General features: G+C 33.2%; 1 protein-coding gene across 2 annotated transcripts in view; it reads left to right on the forward strand.

Moving 5' to 3' along the window:
- LOC118189073 (uncharacterized) overlaps window positions 1-19360 on the forward strand; it is a 46022-nt gene that overhangs the window by 18291 nt on the left and 8371 nt on the right. The window contains exons 1-2 of one of the 2 annotated variants that reach the window (XM_035359617.2): window positions 8463-8874; window positions 14269-14450. In XM_035359617.2, coding sequence (XP_035215508.1) covers window positions 14285-14450 — 166 coding nt within the window. In that variant the 5' untranslated portion in view covers window positions 8463-8874; window positions 14269-14284. Of the gene's footprint in view, window positions 1-8462; window positions 8875-14268; window positions 14451-19360 lie in introns of those variants that run through there. The other variant, XM_035359616.2, reaches the window with a different exon arrangement.

Below are 19360 nucleotides of genomic sequence, written 5' to 3' on the forward strand. Positions count from 1 at the left end.
CATTCACAATCAAGCGCCATGTTTTATCAATTAGACTGCAACTAACCCATGCCTGTCCTTTACTTAATCACCTAATTAGATGGTCTGACGTTTTTCTTCATTTCCTGCTACTTCTCCTTCGTTAAAAAAAAAAAGCTCATAGTTTCTCTGCTTTCTAGCTTAGAAACTTGAGTTCGTTAGGAATAGCAGACGTGCATTCCGACTGAAGTCTATATCAAGTACCGTATATACCCGCGTATAAGTCGAGATATTTTGGGAAAAGAAAAAAAAAAGACTTCAAAGTGGGGGGGTCGACTTATACGCGGGGCCATAAAAAATTAAAAGAATCGGAAGCAGTTGTTTTCTTCCCGCACTCGAATTGGACAACTTATCAAATAAGTCACTTACTTGAAGTAATTTCATGACTTAAATTATGTGACGAACTACAGTGGTGGCCAAAATTGTGGACACTTTTGGAAATTTTTATGTTTTTGCCCCTGAAAAATGCGAATGCCTGCGAAATACCCTCTGAATGATTATAAAATTATTTAGAAAATGTTGTATTAGCAACGAACTAGACGGCATGGAAGATGATACTGTTTTTGAAAGTGAAAATGACGACGAAGGCTGTAGTAGTGATTGTAAGAGTACAGAGTTCGAGACTGAAAATATGTATGACGAGCCAATGACGACAGAAGAGTTCTATGAAATGTTTGGCGAATCTGACCATGAATCCGACATTGAAGGATTTTGATTTTGTTTATTTACCAAGGTATTTTTAGTCCAAAGGGATTTGAATCCCGAAGGACTATTAGTTTCGTTTTGGCATTTTGCGTCGGACGGATAAATGTCGGTTCACTTTTCAAACTGTTGCCACAAAATGTTAGAGTCCTGCATTATATTTGAAGAAATTAAATAATGAAAAATCTGCGTAAATGTATGTATATTTCTCGTATTGTGATAAAACAACGGTACATAGAGTCATCGAATTTTGAATAACGTAATCCTCCAACGAATATGAGCATGTGGAAGACCCAATTTGAAATTTGAAATTTGTTTTATGATCGATTTCCTATTTTTTAAAACTTTGACGAATTTTTGATTAACAAACTCAAGGATTTCAAAGCGAGCAATGGCAACGTTGTGCAGAAAAAACATTTTTATCTCCAGCGCGTGAGTCTCTGTATCGGAAATTCTAAAGATATGCTCGTTTTAAAACTATTTTGCGATATTGCTGTTGCACTGGATCTTATGGTTTAAGTGCGAGGAACATGATATTTAATAAAGAAAGGTAACACACAAAATGTTAAAAAACGCCCCTTTGGACGTAATTTAAAATCTGAAACATTTCAGATTTTTTAAATTTTTTATTGTATATTTACTTTTTCTCAGATGATTTTGAATAAATGTAGTACTTAAAAATTTTTTTTCGAAGTTTCTCGATCGATTTCGGAAGTGGGGGATCGACTTATACGCGGGTTTCTTATTTTCTACGAATTTTTTATGTCGAAGTGGGAGGGTCGGCTTATACGCGGTATCAACTTATACGCGAGTATATACGGTAAGTTACTATGATTCTTAAAGTAACCTTCTTCAGCTAATTATGGATGCGAATCAAATGAATTTTTTCTAATTTTCTTCTGGCGCGTAAGCTTTTCTGCTTTTAAAATCGCAATGGAAATTTCATCAATATATCGTTAGCATTTAAAAATTCAATAATTTACTGAATAATGCAGGTAGACAGGTAAAAGCTGACACACATGCTTGAAATATCATGGTATTTTATTGATAGCAAATAAAAACGTGCTTAAAACGGTCAACAAATGGAGCTTTCATATGACAATAAAAGCAATAATTAGCCCAACAATTAATTTTTAGCAAAGGCTTTGTGAATTTTTCTTTATAACAAAATTTCAACTTGTCGGCCATCATTCATCAACAATACCTGTAGTCGAGGAACAATGTTGTGAACAGCATGTAGTATAGGTAAACTGAGAAACTGCCATCGGATGTTGTGTTTTAGCAACCCTAATGAGGTCGGACAATCAAGGTAGACTTGCGATTTCAAGTAACTCCACAAGCAATAATCATACGGATTGAGATCTGAGGACTTGAGGGGTCAAGCACGACGGAAGTGGTGGCTCAGCGCGCGATCCTCACCAAACGATATGCGCAAGAGATTTTTCAGACGTGTAGCAATATGGGGTGGAGAGTCATCCTACATAAAAGTCATACCTTTCAACAGGTGTTTATCAGCAGGAATAGGGATGATGCGATTCTGTAACATATCAGCGTACCTCGCACCCGTCGCACTGACAGTTTGAATAGCAAAACCATGCATTTCCTCGAAGAAAAAGTGTCCAATCACGATCTCAATTCGTCTGATGTGGCGTCGCTGATATATTGCTTTTTTTTTTTTTTTTTTTTTTTTTTTTTCATTTTTTTCCTTCTATAAAATCCTATATCTTTTCAAGCGTGTGTGTCATTTTTTTAACCTCTCTGGATACATTATTACGCGAATTATTGAATTTTCAAATGTTAACGAACTTTTGGGTCACCCTGTATATATTCGCCATTTTTTGAATCAGAATTATGTAGGATAGAAATATTTATTAATTTGTTTACATTTCACTGGGTAACATCAATTCTCGAAAATTTATTACTTTGCAATTTTTATTTAAATTGTTCTACCCATTTACTTGATTTACACCAGAGATGGGATGAATTTCAAATTTTCTCGAATCCGAAGTCGAAATCTAAAAAACTGCCGAATCTCTTAAATCCTTCATACAATAAAAATTTTTAAAAAATTTACTTAAAAAGTTTTTTGAAAGTAAAATTTCAGATACACGTTAAAGGAAAAACAAGTTTTTAAAAATACGCTTATGTTTATTAAGAAAATGTATAAGTGAAAATTTGGAAACTAAAATACTACGTAATTAAAATTCTTGAATCTTGAACTTAATTTTTTTATGTAATTTACCAAAAGCATTTAAAGTAACGGCTCCAATGCTTAGCTTTTTCCCAGTCTTTCTGAATCAAAGAACTTGTGTAAGAGAAAAGATTATTACTGAAAGCATACAAACACAATTCCTCGTTATATTTTAACTTAAAAATTTATTCTACCCTGTGAGATAAATTAAAAACGCATTAATAACCAATTGCCCGGGACTTGGTACTAAGTCCCGGGCGATTAGATTTGTAATTATAGAGATTGTTAAAGGCCAGTTTATACTGGCCTTAACAATCTCTATAATTACAAATCTAATTACGTTTTAAGCAGGGCTACAAGCTATGGATCGTTAGCTTAAAGCTTTCTCAAAATGTAACTTAATAACCAAGCTAACGTCTTGAGATTCTAATTCTACCAACAGCAACTATTCGATAAAAGCGCGTGCAGTCAAAAGTTGATTCAAGACGATCATACGGTTATGAGCCGTTTTCCTAACTTTATACTAAATTGATTGTCACATAGATCTACATAATTCTCCGAAATAAGAGAGTCCGTGATGAAAAAGATATTTAATAATAAAATAACATAAAAATCATAACATTTCATAACATTGAAATTTACATGCAAAAAAAATGTAAATTTGTGAGGTTCATCTGTACTGTCGCGTCTCTCTTTCCGTTTTCTCGCCAATACAAATAAGCTTGCGGTTTTGAGATTGTTAAAACGGAGCCTGTTGTGCCGCTCGTTGGTCAAGTTGCTAGATTTGCTACTTTAGATAAGAGTTCCTGTCTTCAGCCTTGCATTAAAATTGTCGATAGTTGAATCTGTCTCGGGGAAGCTCTGAGCCGACTTCCCGTAATTTGCTTTTTGTAACCTTTGGATATAAATTGATTTAAATTTAAGTTTTACAAATGATTTACTGATTTTGAGCTCTCGCCATAAATGCTAGCATTTGTAAGCACCAGAAGTGTCTTCTATTTACCTATTTTAGTTTTAAATAAAAGGTCTTTTAAACCCTTCTCAAGTCTTTGTAGTACTTGGAAACTCAGCTCACTCTGTAGTACTTTTAGACTTTAGTCGCTTAATATTCACTGTTAAACTCTATGTGGACTAACGTCCACATAGAGTTTAACAGTGAATATTACTCAAAAGAGTTACCAACTTTTACAAATTAAACACAAATTTGTTAGCGAAACTCAACTATAATGCCCAAATCAAAATATTTTCAGCTTCGAACGTTTCATAGGTTTAGATGAAATTTGTACAGACCATTAGGTTTACAGAACTATTAGGTTTACAGAACAGATGAAATTTGTACAGACCATTAGGTGTACAGACCATTAGGTTTTTCGGATCTAGAAACTTTAGATGAAGGTATGTAGAGGCCATTAGGTTTTTTCGGAGTCAGGAAACTTAAAAAATCAACTAAACCTTTGATAGGATTCAAGCCACACATCTTCAAGTGTTATCTAGATGTGCTAATTAGTTAAACCACACCAATGTGAGAGAAAGAATGCTATTCTTTCTTCCTCATTTGAAGGGTGATGGGGGGTAGAAGTACGATACCCAACTGGTGAAATCTACGCGGCCGACGAATTTGTCAACCATATTTTAGTTCGGCCGCTACCATAGAGATCATTAAGCTTTTCAAAGACATCAAACGTGATAAATCGTCGGAGCTTTCGCCAAGGCTCCAATCATCAATGCTAACTGGATGTACTAATCATATATTCTACTACAGTACGCATGAGGGAACATGATAATTTCTTACATGTTTAACTCTTTCGCATTGGTAGAGGCCAAAATCTGTTCCTTTCGAATATCCGAAATGCTCGTGTGTACGAATTTTTGTTGGAATGGATTTCCTTCCCCCATGACAAGCAGAGTACTACAGCATTAGCAATAACCTACTTAAGTGAAACAATTGCTTTCTCTTGGGGATCTTTGTGCAATTTCCCCTTAGTATAGGATTGCAATTGCGAGCATTGGTATCTAAACATTCACGCTAAACAAAGGAGACGGAAGGTGCCTTCAAATAAGAGAGCTACAACTGCTTTAAAATGATGATTGGCATGTCATTTAACAACACCCGAAACCATTAACATGATGAAGAAACGCACCAGGTAGAAAACGAACGCAGGCTTTTGGATGACCTACCGATGATTAAATGCACGGGCGTTTCGGGCGACTTCAATGTGAAAGAGTTAATGAATGCGTAAGCATTTAATTAATGGTTTTTTTAACTTAGTATTATAAAGATTAGAATGCTGAAAAGGTCTGAGTTTTCTAATGTCGAATCTCTTTAAAACTTAAAGATTCGGATGTGCTATTCCTAATTTTCATATTATGTTAATTTACTTATACATAAACTAAGATGATTCTCAGTAAAATGGAGGTCAGAGGTGTAACGTCAATTATATATGTGTAATATTTATCATCATTTATTGTGGTGAAGACTTATGAATTTGCCACTGCTCTACTCTACCCGTAATAGTTTTCTTTAGTATGTGTAACGGTACACAAACGCTTAAATAACCACGATGTATGACAGTAAAAGAACTTCATTTCTTTTAAATCTCTCTTGATAGCAAAATTAAAATAGGGTGCAGAAAGTTCTAGAGCTATAGACGAGACCTTCATATGCATTCTTATAACAATGTCGAATGTCTTTTTCACAGCAACTTATGGATCGTTTTCTTTGTAAAATCCCTAAAAGCTTAATTAGAAGATTATTTTAATTTGAATACCGGTGGCAAATACAAGTATTACTCTGCTGCAATACTCTGCTCACATATGAGTGTGCAATGATTTAATTTTGAAATGAAATGTGATTAATTGCAATGTTACCGTATGATCTAGCATGTAAGTTAGGAAAAGAATAGCGTATCTGTGAAATCTAGTACGTTTTTTTATCATAAAATGATCACTAGGTCTACTTGAATGCTAAACCTTGCTAATTCTCGCACAGATAACACAACAGCGAAAGGATGTAAAAAGCCGTTTATTTATCGCAGACTAGTTAATAGATGGCACGGACATACGTGTTGACGACCAAAACACCGTCCACTTGCGGTGAGAACTTGAAAGATAATGTAACAATAAATGTAAAAGATAAAGATATAGTGTATAATACACAATTCAGTTTTATCTAATAGACTGGCAGAGAAACATACACTGCGAGATAGTAACTAGACGGCCAGAATGCGTAGTCGGTGTCCGCCGATAACATCGCGGCAAAAACATCGCGGACGAAACCGTCGCGGAGAAAACAACGCAAGGCGAAAACGTCGTGCTACAAAACATCGTGGGAGAAAACATCGCAAAGAGAAAACATCGCAGTTCTAAAACATCGTACTACAAAACATCGTCGTCGAAAATAAAGCCGTTCAAAAACTTCGCAGTTTAAAAACATCGTCATCGAAAATATCGTGGTAAAAAATAAAGTATCTACAAATCATCGCATGACGATAACTTCGCAGACATGCTTTTTTCAGGGTTTAATTATTGTAAATGGATATTGCCATAATGATTTGTGAGCGCAGTATGTAAAGAAGGATAATTTTTATTTTCGCATATTTTATTAACTAATAAATGTTTGCTGAAAAGGTAAGAAGGAAACTTAAGCATAAAAAATTAAATGCAAATTATAGATTATACTTTTCATGAAAAATTACCAGTAAAAACTTTATAAAAATCATTTATTAATGGCCTTTGTTAGTTAACTATGTCGGTTTAAAATTTTATTAAGTGCTATAAGTTGCATTAATTTTCTATGCTTAAGTTTCATTCTTATTTTCTCAGGAAAAATTTATTAGTTAATAAAAAGTATGAAAGTAAAAATTATCCTTCTTTCCATCTTGCGATCACAAATCAATATGGGAATATCCATTTACAGTTATTAAAGCCTGAAAGAAGTATGTCTGCGATGTTATCGTCATGCCATGATTTGTAGATACTTTATTTTTTACCACGATATTTTCGACGACGATGTTTTTAAACTGCGAAGTTTTTGAACCGCTCTATTTTCGACGACGATGTTTTGTACCACGATGTTTTAGAACTGCGATGTTTTCTCGTTGCGATGTTTTCTCGTTGCGATGTTTTCTCCCACGATGTTTTGTAGCATGACGTTTTTGCCTTGCGTTGTTTTCTCCGCGACGTTTTCGTCCGCGATGTTTTCGGCTGTAACCGCGTAGTGACTATTAGGATTTACAGCTGGTGAACAAACACTGGCAAACGTGCGCTTTCAGTAGCGAAACCACGCTCTGTCTATCCTTATCGTTCCAACAGTTTAAATACTCTTGTTCGCCCAGTTAATTTGCATCCTGGCGAGGAAATAGGAGGGTAAAAAAGAAAATTCAGGAAAGGCTCATAAATTAAAATAACTATTAGTAAAACTGGTCCTATTTAGTTTTACTAATAGTTATTTTAATAATAATATTATTATTAATAATTATTTCATCATAACACATATGTGAAATATATGTTATGATGAAATAATAGATAGAGTGAAATACTTATTTTTATGCCACTAATATTTGTTTTACAACAAAGATGGCTTTGTATCCGTGACTTGTGGTTCTGAGTAACAGGATAAAGATTTCATATTCCAACTCAGCCAATGAAGCCAGCTTATTCAGCTGTTCGGAGTAGAATCTAGAACAAATTATCAGAGTTAGATAATATCGCACAAACAACTGCTGGTATTAAATTTTTCAAAATGAGTAAACATATATATCATAATTGAAAAATTCTATTTCTATTTATCTTACAACACATATGGCTTTGGACCAGGATTTATGTCCTGTGCGAAATAAGTCCTTGTTCCTCAAGGCTTATAAAGCTAAATTACCGTTTAAGTTAACGTTGCCGTTCGCCTAATGAAACCAACTTATTCAGCTGTTCGGGACGGAATTCAGAATTAATTGTCAGAGTTAGGTAGTCCCATAGAAGCAATGGTTGGTATTACAATTTTCAAACTAGGTGAAGATAAACCATGGTTGGAGGAAGATAATGCAAACTTTAGTTTCAAATGAGTTGAAATAAATTTTTGAGTATGTTTTCTAAAAGAGGAGAAGTGTTTAAAGCAATAACTGGTGTTAGAGAAACAAAACATTTAATTGATGAATGATGTCATATACAACAAGATAATCTTTTCCACTTAACTACTAAAACAAAATAGCTATTAAAGAAATATGAAGACTTTATGCTACTCTTTCTTCTGCTGGAAACATTGCTTCTCCTTTTTTACTTCTGAATTAATTACATAAAGAAAATTCAGAATTCAGTGTAGAGAAAAAGATTTTTATAAAATTGCTTAACGAAAGATAAATTAAATCAACCTTAAAAGATTGAGAAAATTATTTGTCTCCAACTGCTTCAAAACAAAGACTCCTAATTTCAATATTCTAAGCTGACACTAATTGAACTTTGAAACTAAATATCCTTTATCGTCCTTTATCGTCTTTGAAACTAAATATCCGTTTAGCCAGAATTAGTAAATGAAGAAAACAAGAAATTTTGCAACCACTGCATTGACAGATGTGTTAAAAACAGCGTCTCGGTCTCGCGCAATTTCACAATTACTTCATCATCAGAACAAGTGTTCCTTCCGGCTGGGATTTGAAATGAAACTTTTTATTATTCTAATGCAGAGTGTTCAGTTTTAAAATTGTTTATGCCTTATTTCATCTTTTTACATAGATGGCGCTGCCCTCGCGCCAGATGTTTAATTCATAATGTATTTTTTAATTCTGCCGTGTGTTTGTGGCAACAGATTAAATAGAACCAAACTGCTAGTATTCGATGCTAAGGAAGAATGAACTCATGTAAACAATTCTAACAGCTAATAAAGTCAAAATATTATTCAATTCTTTGAGTCCTTTTACTGTGTCAAATTCAAGTACCTCCAGGTAACTGTAATAAATCGATAAAATTTCAAGGTAAGCTATTTAATAATTATTAATTATTGAACTGTAAGAATTATGTTAATTTTATTAACAGTTAAATTTTAAGTTCCTTTCCTGTCAAATTCTTAACTTCAGCTTACTACTTCCGGCCAGAATGTAGTTTTGGAATCACTCTGAATACTTAATGACCGCGAAGTTCTACTTGCTGAGTTAGAGAGAATCAAAGTTTCTGATTTGTGCGGGTCCGCGTTTTGGCTACTCTCTCTCAAAGCTGTTATTACGCTCGGCCGTACTCACGCCCTTGATAAGCTTTGAGCTTCGGCTAGATCTCTTTAGTTAATCTTAGTTTTAGTTTATTTCTTAGTCTCTTAAGTTCAAGCCCAAGTGTCGGCTTTTATTGTAGACTTCAAGACGGAGTTTTGTTAAATCTTATTGGAATAATAAAGGGTAAGTTACCCTTGCATTTTGTTGTTTCTTGTCGCACGAACTTAACCGATTATTCGCTAACTAGTTCTTAAAATTACTCACTTTTGAGTGCAATTACACAGAGGTAAAACTTACCAATAAAGATTGGAGCCACCAGTGAGGAATTTAATATTAAAAGCCAAAAATCCAATTCTAGTATTCCATTAAAGTTACCTGGTTTACAAAAAATTCGAAGTGTGCATTTTTATGTTGTAAATGAAAAACTATAAGGAAGTTTTACTTGTATTCAGATTATTTTTATGTAAAATTCATTCTTAAATTCTGGTTTCTATTATATATTTTTAAATATATGTTTGAAGTTTGCACGACATCTGTATATAACTATTCTGTACGTAATTTTATTATTTAAAGTAAAATAAATATGTCAAAAAGGAAATCATCAGTTCCGTAAATGTATCGAACTCAAATCAAGCAAATTGGAAGATTTGCTGGAACTGTTGACAATGTTTTAACATAAAAAAATTTAGAGAAAATTCTTACATTAAAATCAAATCTGTAAAGATGTCGTGACAAGCTTGAGGAATATTATTATGGATGTTCTATTCTTAAAGATTTGAATGAAGAATCTGAGTTTAAAAATTTGTTTGAGGCTCAGGATTTGGCAGACGAATCATTAGTTAAAATAGAAGCATATCTACATTCATTTTAATAAAGAATCACAGCTCAATGATGATAAGACGGTAAAAATCTGCCACATCCTATGTGAATATAAAGCTTCCGAAGTATGATCTTCCAACGTTTTCTGGACAGTTTGAATCCTGGCTGAGTTTTAAATCCATATTTTTAAGTTCTCTTGATTCTAATGTATCTTTAACTGAAATTAAAAAATTGGTCAAAGTGCAGTTTCGTCTAATGCTGCACTAATTCGTCTAATGACTTATTAAGGGATTCGCAATAACCGCTGAAAATTATAAAAATGCTTGAGACACTTTACTCGACAGATATGGTAACCAAAGGGAATTAGGATTTTCTCAGTGTAGAAAATTATTTAATTTAAAACTTGTAGAACCAACATTTGATTCCATTCGAACAAAGATCTGTAATACCTTCAATGAAATTATTAGGAATTTTAAAACACTTGGTCTAGAATGCAATCAGTTAGACAAAATTCTTCTAATATTTGCGTTACAAGATAAGCTAAAAGATTCACTTCAAATCAAGTGGGAATTAACGCTAGAGAATAAAACATTTCCATCTGTAAAACATTTTCTTTCATTTTTGGAAAACCAAGCTTGAGAGCGTTAAGGGAAATTATAATATTCAAGACAAATCAGTAAAATCCATTAACAAAACTTTTGCTCTTAAAACAAATGTAAAGTTAAGGCAGGATTCTTGTGCACTTTGCCAATTACCACATCTTTTACATAAGTGCTAGAAATTTCTTAAAATGTATATTAATGACCGTTAGAACTTCATACGAAAAGAAAACCTGTGTTTTAACTGAGACCAAATCATGGTGTATTTTCATGCCGATTGACTACATCTTGCAGGGTATGTAAACAGAAACATAACACAATTCTTCATTTTTTTTGGAACTGACAAAAAACATTCTGTTTAAAGTCAAGTACAGTCTACCCCAAAACGTCTATCCCAAACTTAGTTTTTATATCAACCTTTGTCTAGTACCTCGGAAGAGCAGTAGTTTTGCTTCACAGGAAATGTAAAAAGTTCTTAATTTAATTTTACTTGCCACAGCTGTTATAAAAGTAAAATATCTGATGTGTCCACCACATGACTTCCAAGTACGGAATATTAAATTATTAGCATTTTTTTCTTCAATTTCATTTAAATTGATTGGATTGAATTAAATCTACTTCGTCGACAGCGCATAAACCGCAATAGAATAAGTGCACTCTTTAAAATTCACTATATTTGGTTACTATAACAACATTCTGAATGCACAAAATTTATATCATTTGAAGAATTATCGTTGCCACATGTTCTATTCAAATACTATAATAAAGCTAAAACGATGTATGAAAAAAAATTAAACAAACAAAACAGAAAAGAAACAGTTTTTCACAGACAATTTAGTATTTCTCATTCAATTAATTCAGCTCTCACTTCGCGACAAGGCAGAAATACATAAAAACTCAAAATATCTGCATTAAAAATTACGAAGTAAATCTTAAACACTTATTTCCTCGAAAAAATTCCAGAAAGGATTAAGCATGATTTAATTCGCAATAATAAATGAAGGCGTTATGTTTGTGTTGCGAAGCTTAGTATCTCTAGATTGGCAACAAATCTACAATTCTGCTGTTCCAAATGTAAACAAATATGTCCGCCATGTTATATAAAATTTAACCGCACTTAAACAGCTTTTAAATTGTTGATAATTGTACAAATATTGCTTCCAGAATTACGAAAGGCATAAAAACCTTAACCGGAAGATAAAAAGAACATAATTCAATCATTTTTAAAGCAAAAAATGTACAATTTACAAACACATAAGAGTAAAGAAACTGAGATCACTGAGCCAGGTAACAGAGTGGATATATATATAAATATATTTATATACGTTTGGTGCGGCCGATTGCAACCAAAATACGAGGTGCACATCTACATGTTATAGCAGTACTATACACAAAATTTCAACGTCCTGAGGCTACTCGTTTTGGAGTTATGCAAGATACGTACGTAAGTACGTACACACGTACGTACATACGTTAGTACAGACGCCACAAAAAATTCTCTTCAGAATTAATTTTAAAGCAGTTTTATAATTTTTTGGAGGAAAAGAGTCTTTTATTCTGTCCTTACGTACAGATATCACGCAAAATCATCGTTAAATTGCATTCGATAGAGGTCAAAATGGATATTTTCGTTGAAATGCCTGAAACTTTTCGCAATTACAATACTTCCTTTTTAGTTCGTACAAGGAAGTAAAAATAATCAAGGACAGTTTATCGAATGCCGTTCTCTAATTGATAATGGTTCTCAAGCATCTTTAATCATTTGTAATCGACTAAAACTTTCATTTCAAAAGTCTGAACACACTATCCTATGACTTGATGATACAGTTGCCGCACATGTTACGAAAATATCTAAGTTAAATTTTACTCTCCATTTTAATAACGATAACTTTTCTATTAAGGCTTTAGTAGTGAAAGGGCTGATGTCAAATTTACCAAACTTTGACCTGTCAGAATTCAGTTGGCCTCATCTGAAAGGATTGCAGTTAGCAGATCCTTCTTTCCATATAAGTAGACGGATTGATATCATTCTCTCCGGATATATTCTTAGATTTAATTCAAACTGGAAAGATTGTAGGAAATCAAAACCAACCATCCACTCTAAGCTCAAAATTGGATTGGCTGATTTCAGGAAGGGTGTTCGTTTCAAAAAGAATTCAGAATTCTTTTATCAACTGTCATGCTTTAGTAGACATTGAAAATTTAATGAAAAACTTCTGGGAAGTCGAAGTCGAATCCGTTCCAGAAGTGAATACACTAAATGATGAAGAGCAAGATGTCGGGCATTTTATTTAAATCACACTAGTCGAAAATATCTATTAAATTATTTCTAAATTTAACTGGTGTTAGTGAATCTCATTATTTTTCCTGCAGAAAAATTTATTTTAGTTTTACAACTGAAACATATTATTCAGATTTTCCCCTTTTTCTCAAAACTTATCGTCTCTCCCTCCCAAATAAATAAAGTTTTTCCCAGTTTTGCCAATTTTTTCCCTTCTATGCGAAACAATTCTTTGATTTTTTCTAACTTATTTCTTCGGCTATATGTAAATCTCTGGAATAATTGGGCTGCTTGGCCCAAAATGGATATGCCAGTAATGCATATAACATTTAATAGTTGTTAGCGTTCAAAATATTAACTATTGCTACCACACCTCAAAACAAATTCTTCGTTTTAAGCCAAAAGCTATATATTAGAAGAAGAATATGAATATATAGCTTTTAATGCGAACATCAACGTCTAAGTGATGAATACCAGTGCATTTGTACGTAGTTTGATACACGGATAAGGGTTGCAAAAAGTAAAATTAAGACGTTCATCTGATTTTTTTAATTGATTAAAAAGAGGGAAATCATGTTCTCGTGTGCTCATATTTTCAGAAAAGTACGCCATGAACTGCGGTTGTTAGTGATACTTTGACTGTTTTCCTGCAAGAAATTTAAAATTATAAAAATTCGCTTACTAAATTTTGCACAGAAGACTGCTGAAAATACCAATTTCGAACCGGATTCTAAACATAGAGAACGGTTCGATGTATGAAATTTTTCATTGTTTTCTTCACGTATGACGTGATATCTCCTATAATTTCCTTTAGAAATCTCTGAATTTTAACCCTTTATTCTAGTATACTTTCTGTCAACAAAAAAAATAATTAAAGAATTTTTTTTACAATGCGTGTCTGAATGTTATTTGTTAGCATATTTATAACTTACTGTCAAGCAATATGAGCTGAAAATGAAGTATCATAGTAATTGCATACTTGGATTCTTATTCCACCTACCTCTTTCCCTTCTTTTCTTTCCTGGCTCATATTTTGTCTGCATGACGCTACGAAAAGCAATTCCAAAAGATACATTTTGGAACAGTCCTTGAGATTATACTTAACAACATGCCTATTTTCCAGTTCACGATACTTACTATGAAAATGTATTCATTTTTGCTACGAAGCAAAAATATTTGTCAGTGATAAGTATGGCTTCAAAATCTTCCACAAAATTTTAATTGAATATCATTTTAAGCTGAATAATTCAATTCTTAAAATTATGTTTTAATATGATGAACGTTCTTCTCAGTTTGGTCCAGGTCCCAAATGTCACCTATTTCTAAAATTATCGAGCAGAAACAGTACGTCTGCAAAGCTGGTGATTATCTGAATTCTGTGAATAATCTGTGCTCCAAGTATTTATCTGACAACAAAATGTATGCAAATAACTTAATAATTTTTGCTTCTTTCATTTTCGACAGAAATCCAGTGAGGTTTATGGCTTCTCAACTACCAGATTACTCTATCCGACCGATGGAAAAAGAAGAAATTCCTGAAGTCCTGGATATTTGGAGAGAAACGAAACTATCTGAGGGCACGCATTCTTTGGACACATGGTTCAGTTACGATCCTGAAGGATTTTACGTAGCTGTCACTAATGACGGTAAGTTGGAAGTACTTGAAATGCATTACACGCATTTCTACTGCAGACATTCTGTTACAGAAATGTGTCATGCTTATGCATAAAGGCTGTGGCATCCACTGAAGCCATTAAATTCTTGTAAAATTCAAAAGGTCTGCAATTTTTCACGTTATATAAAATTGCATAGAAATTGTAATATCCATTGAAAGACCATTTCTTACACAGTTCAGAAATTTGAGGTCTCAAGATAAATTTGCACTGTTTATTTCAAGTAACACGCGATTTCTTGTATTGAAATTTTCCTGTACTTCTACACTTTTATTTACTCGCCAGAAAAAGCAGCTTAAGTGTGTTTAATCCGTTAAATTCATTAACAGAGAGCTTCGGTAATTTAAGCCCACAGCTCTGTTATTCTGATTCAACCTGCTAGAGTCCTGCGCTGATTATCGATGAGTCAGGTTTCATTTTTGTACGTGACGAGAATGCGCGTTAGAATGCTTACATCTGTTTCAAGTTTTAAAATTTCTTTGAAAAAATATTTCTTGTTTCTTGTTCTTTGTTGTGTTCTTCAAGTACAATTTTAATTTAAACTTACAGGCACGTCGGGAAAAGAGACGAAGCTATTGACACATAGCTAGAATAAGATAATTTAAATTAATAATTTTATTAATGAATTACCGCTTTCAGTCTCAATTGCTTCGTTTGACGAAACGTGCCTATGATATTAGCTAAATTGGATATTTCTTACACCTTTCCCTTGATAAGTCTATATTAAAGTTCGAATTGAGCTAATTAACCATTTGATGCAATATTTGTATATAATTTCTTTGTCTTTAAAATGTTTTTGATTGTTTGCGAACAAAATATGATGATGTTTTTTAGGTTTTTAAAAAAATTTTAGTTTTTTCAAATTTCCTATTTGTTTTTGTAATTTATGTAATTTAGTAATAATTACAGTAGGTTATTTTGCGTAAAATGTAACTGCTTTAGTATTGTATAATTGTTTATACTTGGTGTTACTTGTTTACTTTGGAACTGCAGTATCAAATGAACTTTAAAGCATTAACGATTTTTAACTTTCCTCTTCTTTGCAAATATATATATGTGTGTGTGTAAGATAAAAAATATATAAATAAAAATAATAATTTAAGTTAGCGATAACCATTTAATTCGCCCTCTTTATTCTAAAATTAGTAATGCCTTTTTCTGGACTGCGTCATTTCTAGATCAGTCTATCTCATATGACTTGCGTAACGCTGATGAAATAGCTAATTCGGAACTTCAACTCAAAATTTCGAGACCTGAAACTTTATTTAATAAGGAACTTAAACCGAAACCTTCACTTAATAGGCTGTGATACTGCGCACTTTTGCTTCAGCTCTCTTACCGGTGAGACGCTATTTCGTTCGCTTACAATTTTCCAGCAATTGTCCATTGTTTCAAAAATATAATCTGTCTAAAATTGTGGGATGCATATCGCACCTACAGTGATAATGTGATATGAAAAAGAATATGTATACTCAGAATTAACTATCCAGGAATAAAATTATGTGTGAAATTTAAGGCGATGTGTGTTTTCGAGTGCCATCTTTCTAACGACTCACTAAAGTCTCTCCAAGTTATTATAAATCAGAGAAACATAACCAATCCGTTGCAGCTTTCTCCAAGTTATCCTATTACACACACGTGTATATATTATAAGAAAAGTTGTAAGAACAATACTAAAAAGACCAATTTTGGTCGAAATTGTTTTGCGCATTGTGCTGCAAAATTAAGGAAATGAGAAGATAAATTTTAGTAAGCTCGCCAAAAAGTTACCAAAAGCTAAGATTGTATCACCAACTTTAATGCAACTTTTGCTGTAATAATAAACTATTAAATCATTGGTTTCCCATTTAGAAAACTTTCGTTTCTTATCGTAACTTTATCTTCAACAAATATCATTCTGTCTAGTGAGCGTCTGTAGAGATTTGATATGATAAACACCAGAATTCGTAAACTGCAGACCAAACATCACGGACGAAACGTTGAGGAAAAAGCAACTCAAGGGAGAAACGTCGTAGTGAAAACATCATGGGAGAAAAGAAGTCAGGGAGAAAATATGCCAATTATGAATCATCGTGATAAAAAAAATGCACCTACAGACCATCGCATGATGATAACATCGCAAACATTCATTTTCTGATGGAAAAAATTTCCATGCTATGTGTTGTATTTTAATCAAGCTCTGAAAAGCCATATATAATTTCTAAAACATTTTCATTTGCAGAATTTTAGATTAAAACTTTTATTATTTGTTTTGTTTGTTTAATCATTGAACTAAACTCAGCGGCACAACATCCCTGATGGATCACGGCCAGCAGTTCCGTGAAATCTGCTTTCTTGGTCTTGGGCCCTGTGGTGCATCAGCATATACCCTGGGCAAGTGGTCAGCTTGTCGCACGACCCCCGGTGTTTCGTCCCCTACCAAACTTGGTACTCATTTTATCAACCCATTCAAGGGATAAAGGCTGAATCAACGTCAATCTTTCCCAGCCCGGGGTTCCAATCCCGGACCTGTGATGTAGCTGCCTGACGTCCTAGCCACTTTTCTACCGGGTGTTCTTGTTTAACCATTAATTAGGCTTAAAATTTAACCAAAATTTTCCTATTATGCTCAAGAAAAACATTTGAAATGTTTTTCTGATTAATCGCGGAACTTACGGTACATTAAAAACTAATGACAAAGTTTTAAGAATATAAAGATTGCTTAATTTTATAGTGTTAACACTTAGTCGCAGTAAATAAACTTCTTTGAAGCTAGTGCTCTCATTTTTGCTCTGCAGCTCTTCATTTGAATTTATATGAAATTTATACAATATGTAAGCATGAAGGCATAGTTTTAGTATATCATAAAGACTGCAAATTTTGCTCTATTAACTCTCATAGTTAATTATTAAACTTCTTCTCTTCCTTCCATCACAGCTATTCAGTTTAATTTAGAGAAATTCTCTAAGCCAAAGACTTTCATAAACGCCGAAATGAAATCGATAAACATTTCAATGCTTGTCAGACACTAACGAGAGTTTATGTTGAGAACATGGCAAGAATTTTCGATTCGCGGAAATAAATGCTGCGAAATTATTGATCGGCACGAATTAATTTCCGGAGACCACATCCAATGAATAGCTTGAATAGTGTCCCTCGAAGAAAGTGACATTAAGGCGTCGGTTTTTCTTATTATATGGCTGTTGGAGACAAATTATTTTGCAAATGAGATTTTGATCTTGCGCCATTCAAATAACGGCAGTCTGCGAGCATAATTGCTTAAAGAGAGGAAAGCTAGTAAATAAAAGTCTTGTAAATTGTAGCGAATAGTTTTAACATGCAAAACGTAAAAGTATTTTTCGCCCCTAATCTCTTTACTTTCGATTTATTAAAAAGGACTAAGTTTTTAAAAATACTTATTAAGAAAGATTTTAAAAAATATTGGCCAAATTACTTACATTGAATGCTATCAAAAATTTCGATTGGTAGTAGAGCTCAACTAAGATCTTCCTCATCCTGCCAATCGTTTGCCAATTCAAACTATCATTTATGACAATTTTGTTGATGATACTTTCCCTGTTGTTTGTTATACAGATGGCAGTAAAATTAATAATCGAGTTGGATTAGCTTATGTCGTTTTCCATCATGGTTCTGAACTGGAAAACAAACTCTTTAGAATTCCCAATGAATGCAGTGTTTTCCAAGCCGAATTACTGTGCATTAGTGAGTCAATTAAGTGGATATCTAACAACTGTTCGCTAAGTGCTAAATTTCTTATTCGCACTGATTCTCTTTCATCCTTATATTCTCATAGGAATATCTTCTCATATAATAAATTAATTGTCACTTCCCATGCTCTTCTTAAAGACCTTAATAATAAAGGTGTTGATGTTATCTTTTCTCATATACTTGGCCACACTGGCAATCTAGGAAATGAAAGGGCTGATTGGTTGGCAAAAGAAGCTACACATCTTCAAGTAATTACTCCAATGATACTTCCCAAGTCATTTTACAAGAACAAAAGTAGGGATGATACAATACTCCATTGGAATGAACTATACAGGAATTCTACTACTGCCTCTTTGACTAAACTATATTTTCCTTCCATTCCTCACAGACTGAATAATAAACACATTTTCTGCAAATTTGAAGTTACTCAATTTCTAACTGGACATGGTAAATTCAATTCATATCTGAAGAGATTTAGATTATCTGGTACAGACTTGTGTTCATGCAGTTTTGGGGGAGTGCAAAATGTCGAACATTTGTTGTTCTATTGTTTTCCGTCATGGTTCTGAACTGGAAAACAAACTCTTTAGAATTCCCAATGAATGCAGTGTTTTTCAAGCCGAATTACTGTACATTAGCGAGTCAGTTAAGTGCATATCTAACAACTGTTCGCTAAGTGCTAAATTTCTTATTCGCACTGATTCTCTTTCATCCTTATATTCTCTTAGGAATACCTTAATAATAAAGGTGTTGATGTTATCTTTTCTCATATACGTGGCCACACTGGCAATCTAGGAAATGAAAGGGCTGATTGGTTGGCAAAAGAAGCTACACATCTTCAAGTAATTACTCCAATGATACTTCCCAAGTCATTTTACAAGAACAAAAGTAGGGATGATACAATACTCCATTGGAATGAACTATACAGGAATTCTACTATTGCCTCTTTGACTAAACTATATTTTCCTTCCATTCCTCACAGACTGAATAATAAACACTTTTTCTGCAATTTTGAAGTTACTCAATTTCTAACTGGACATGGTAAATTCAATTCATATCTGAAGAGATTTAGATTATCTGGTACAGATTTGTGTTCATGCAGTTTCAGGGGAGTGAACTGAACTGAACTGTTTAGCACATTTACGAAGTTGTATAGGTGGCGTCAGTAGTCAAAA

This window comes from Stegodyphus dumicola, chromosome 6 (genome assembly GCF_044657685.1).
Source record: "Stegodyphus dumicola isolate Sdum_Otavi_A_Nest chromosome 6, ASM4465768v1".
NCBI classification, from domain to species: domain Eukaryota; kingdom Metazoa; phylum Arthropoda; class Arachnida; order Araneae; family Eresidae; genus Stegodyphus; species Stegodyphus dumicola.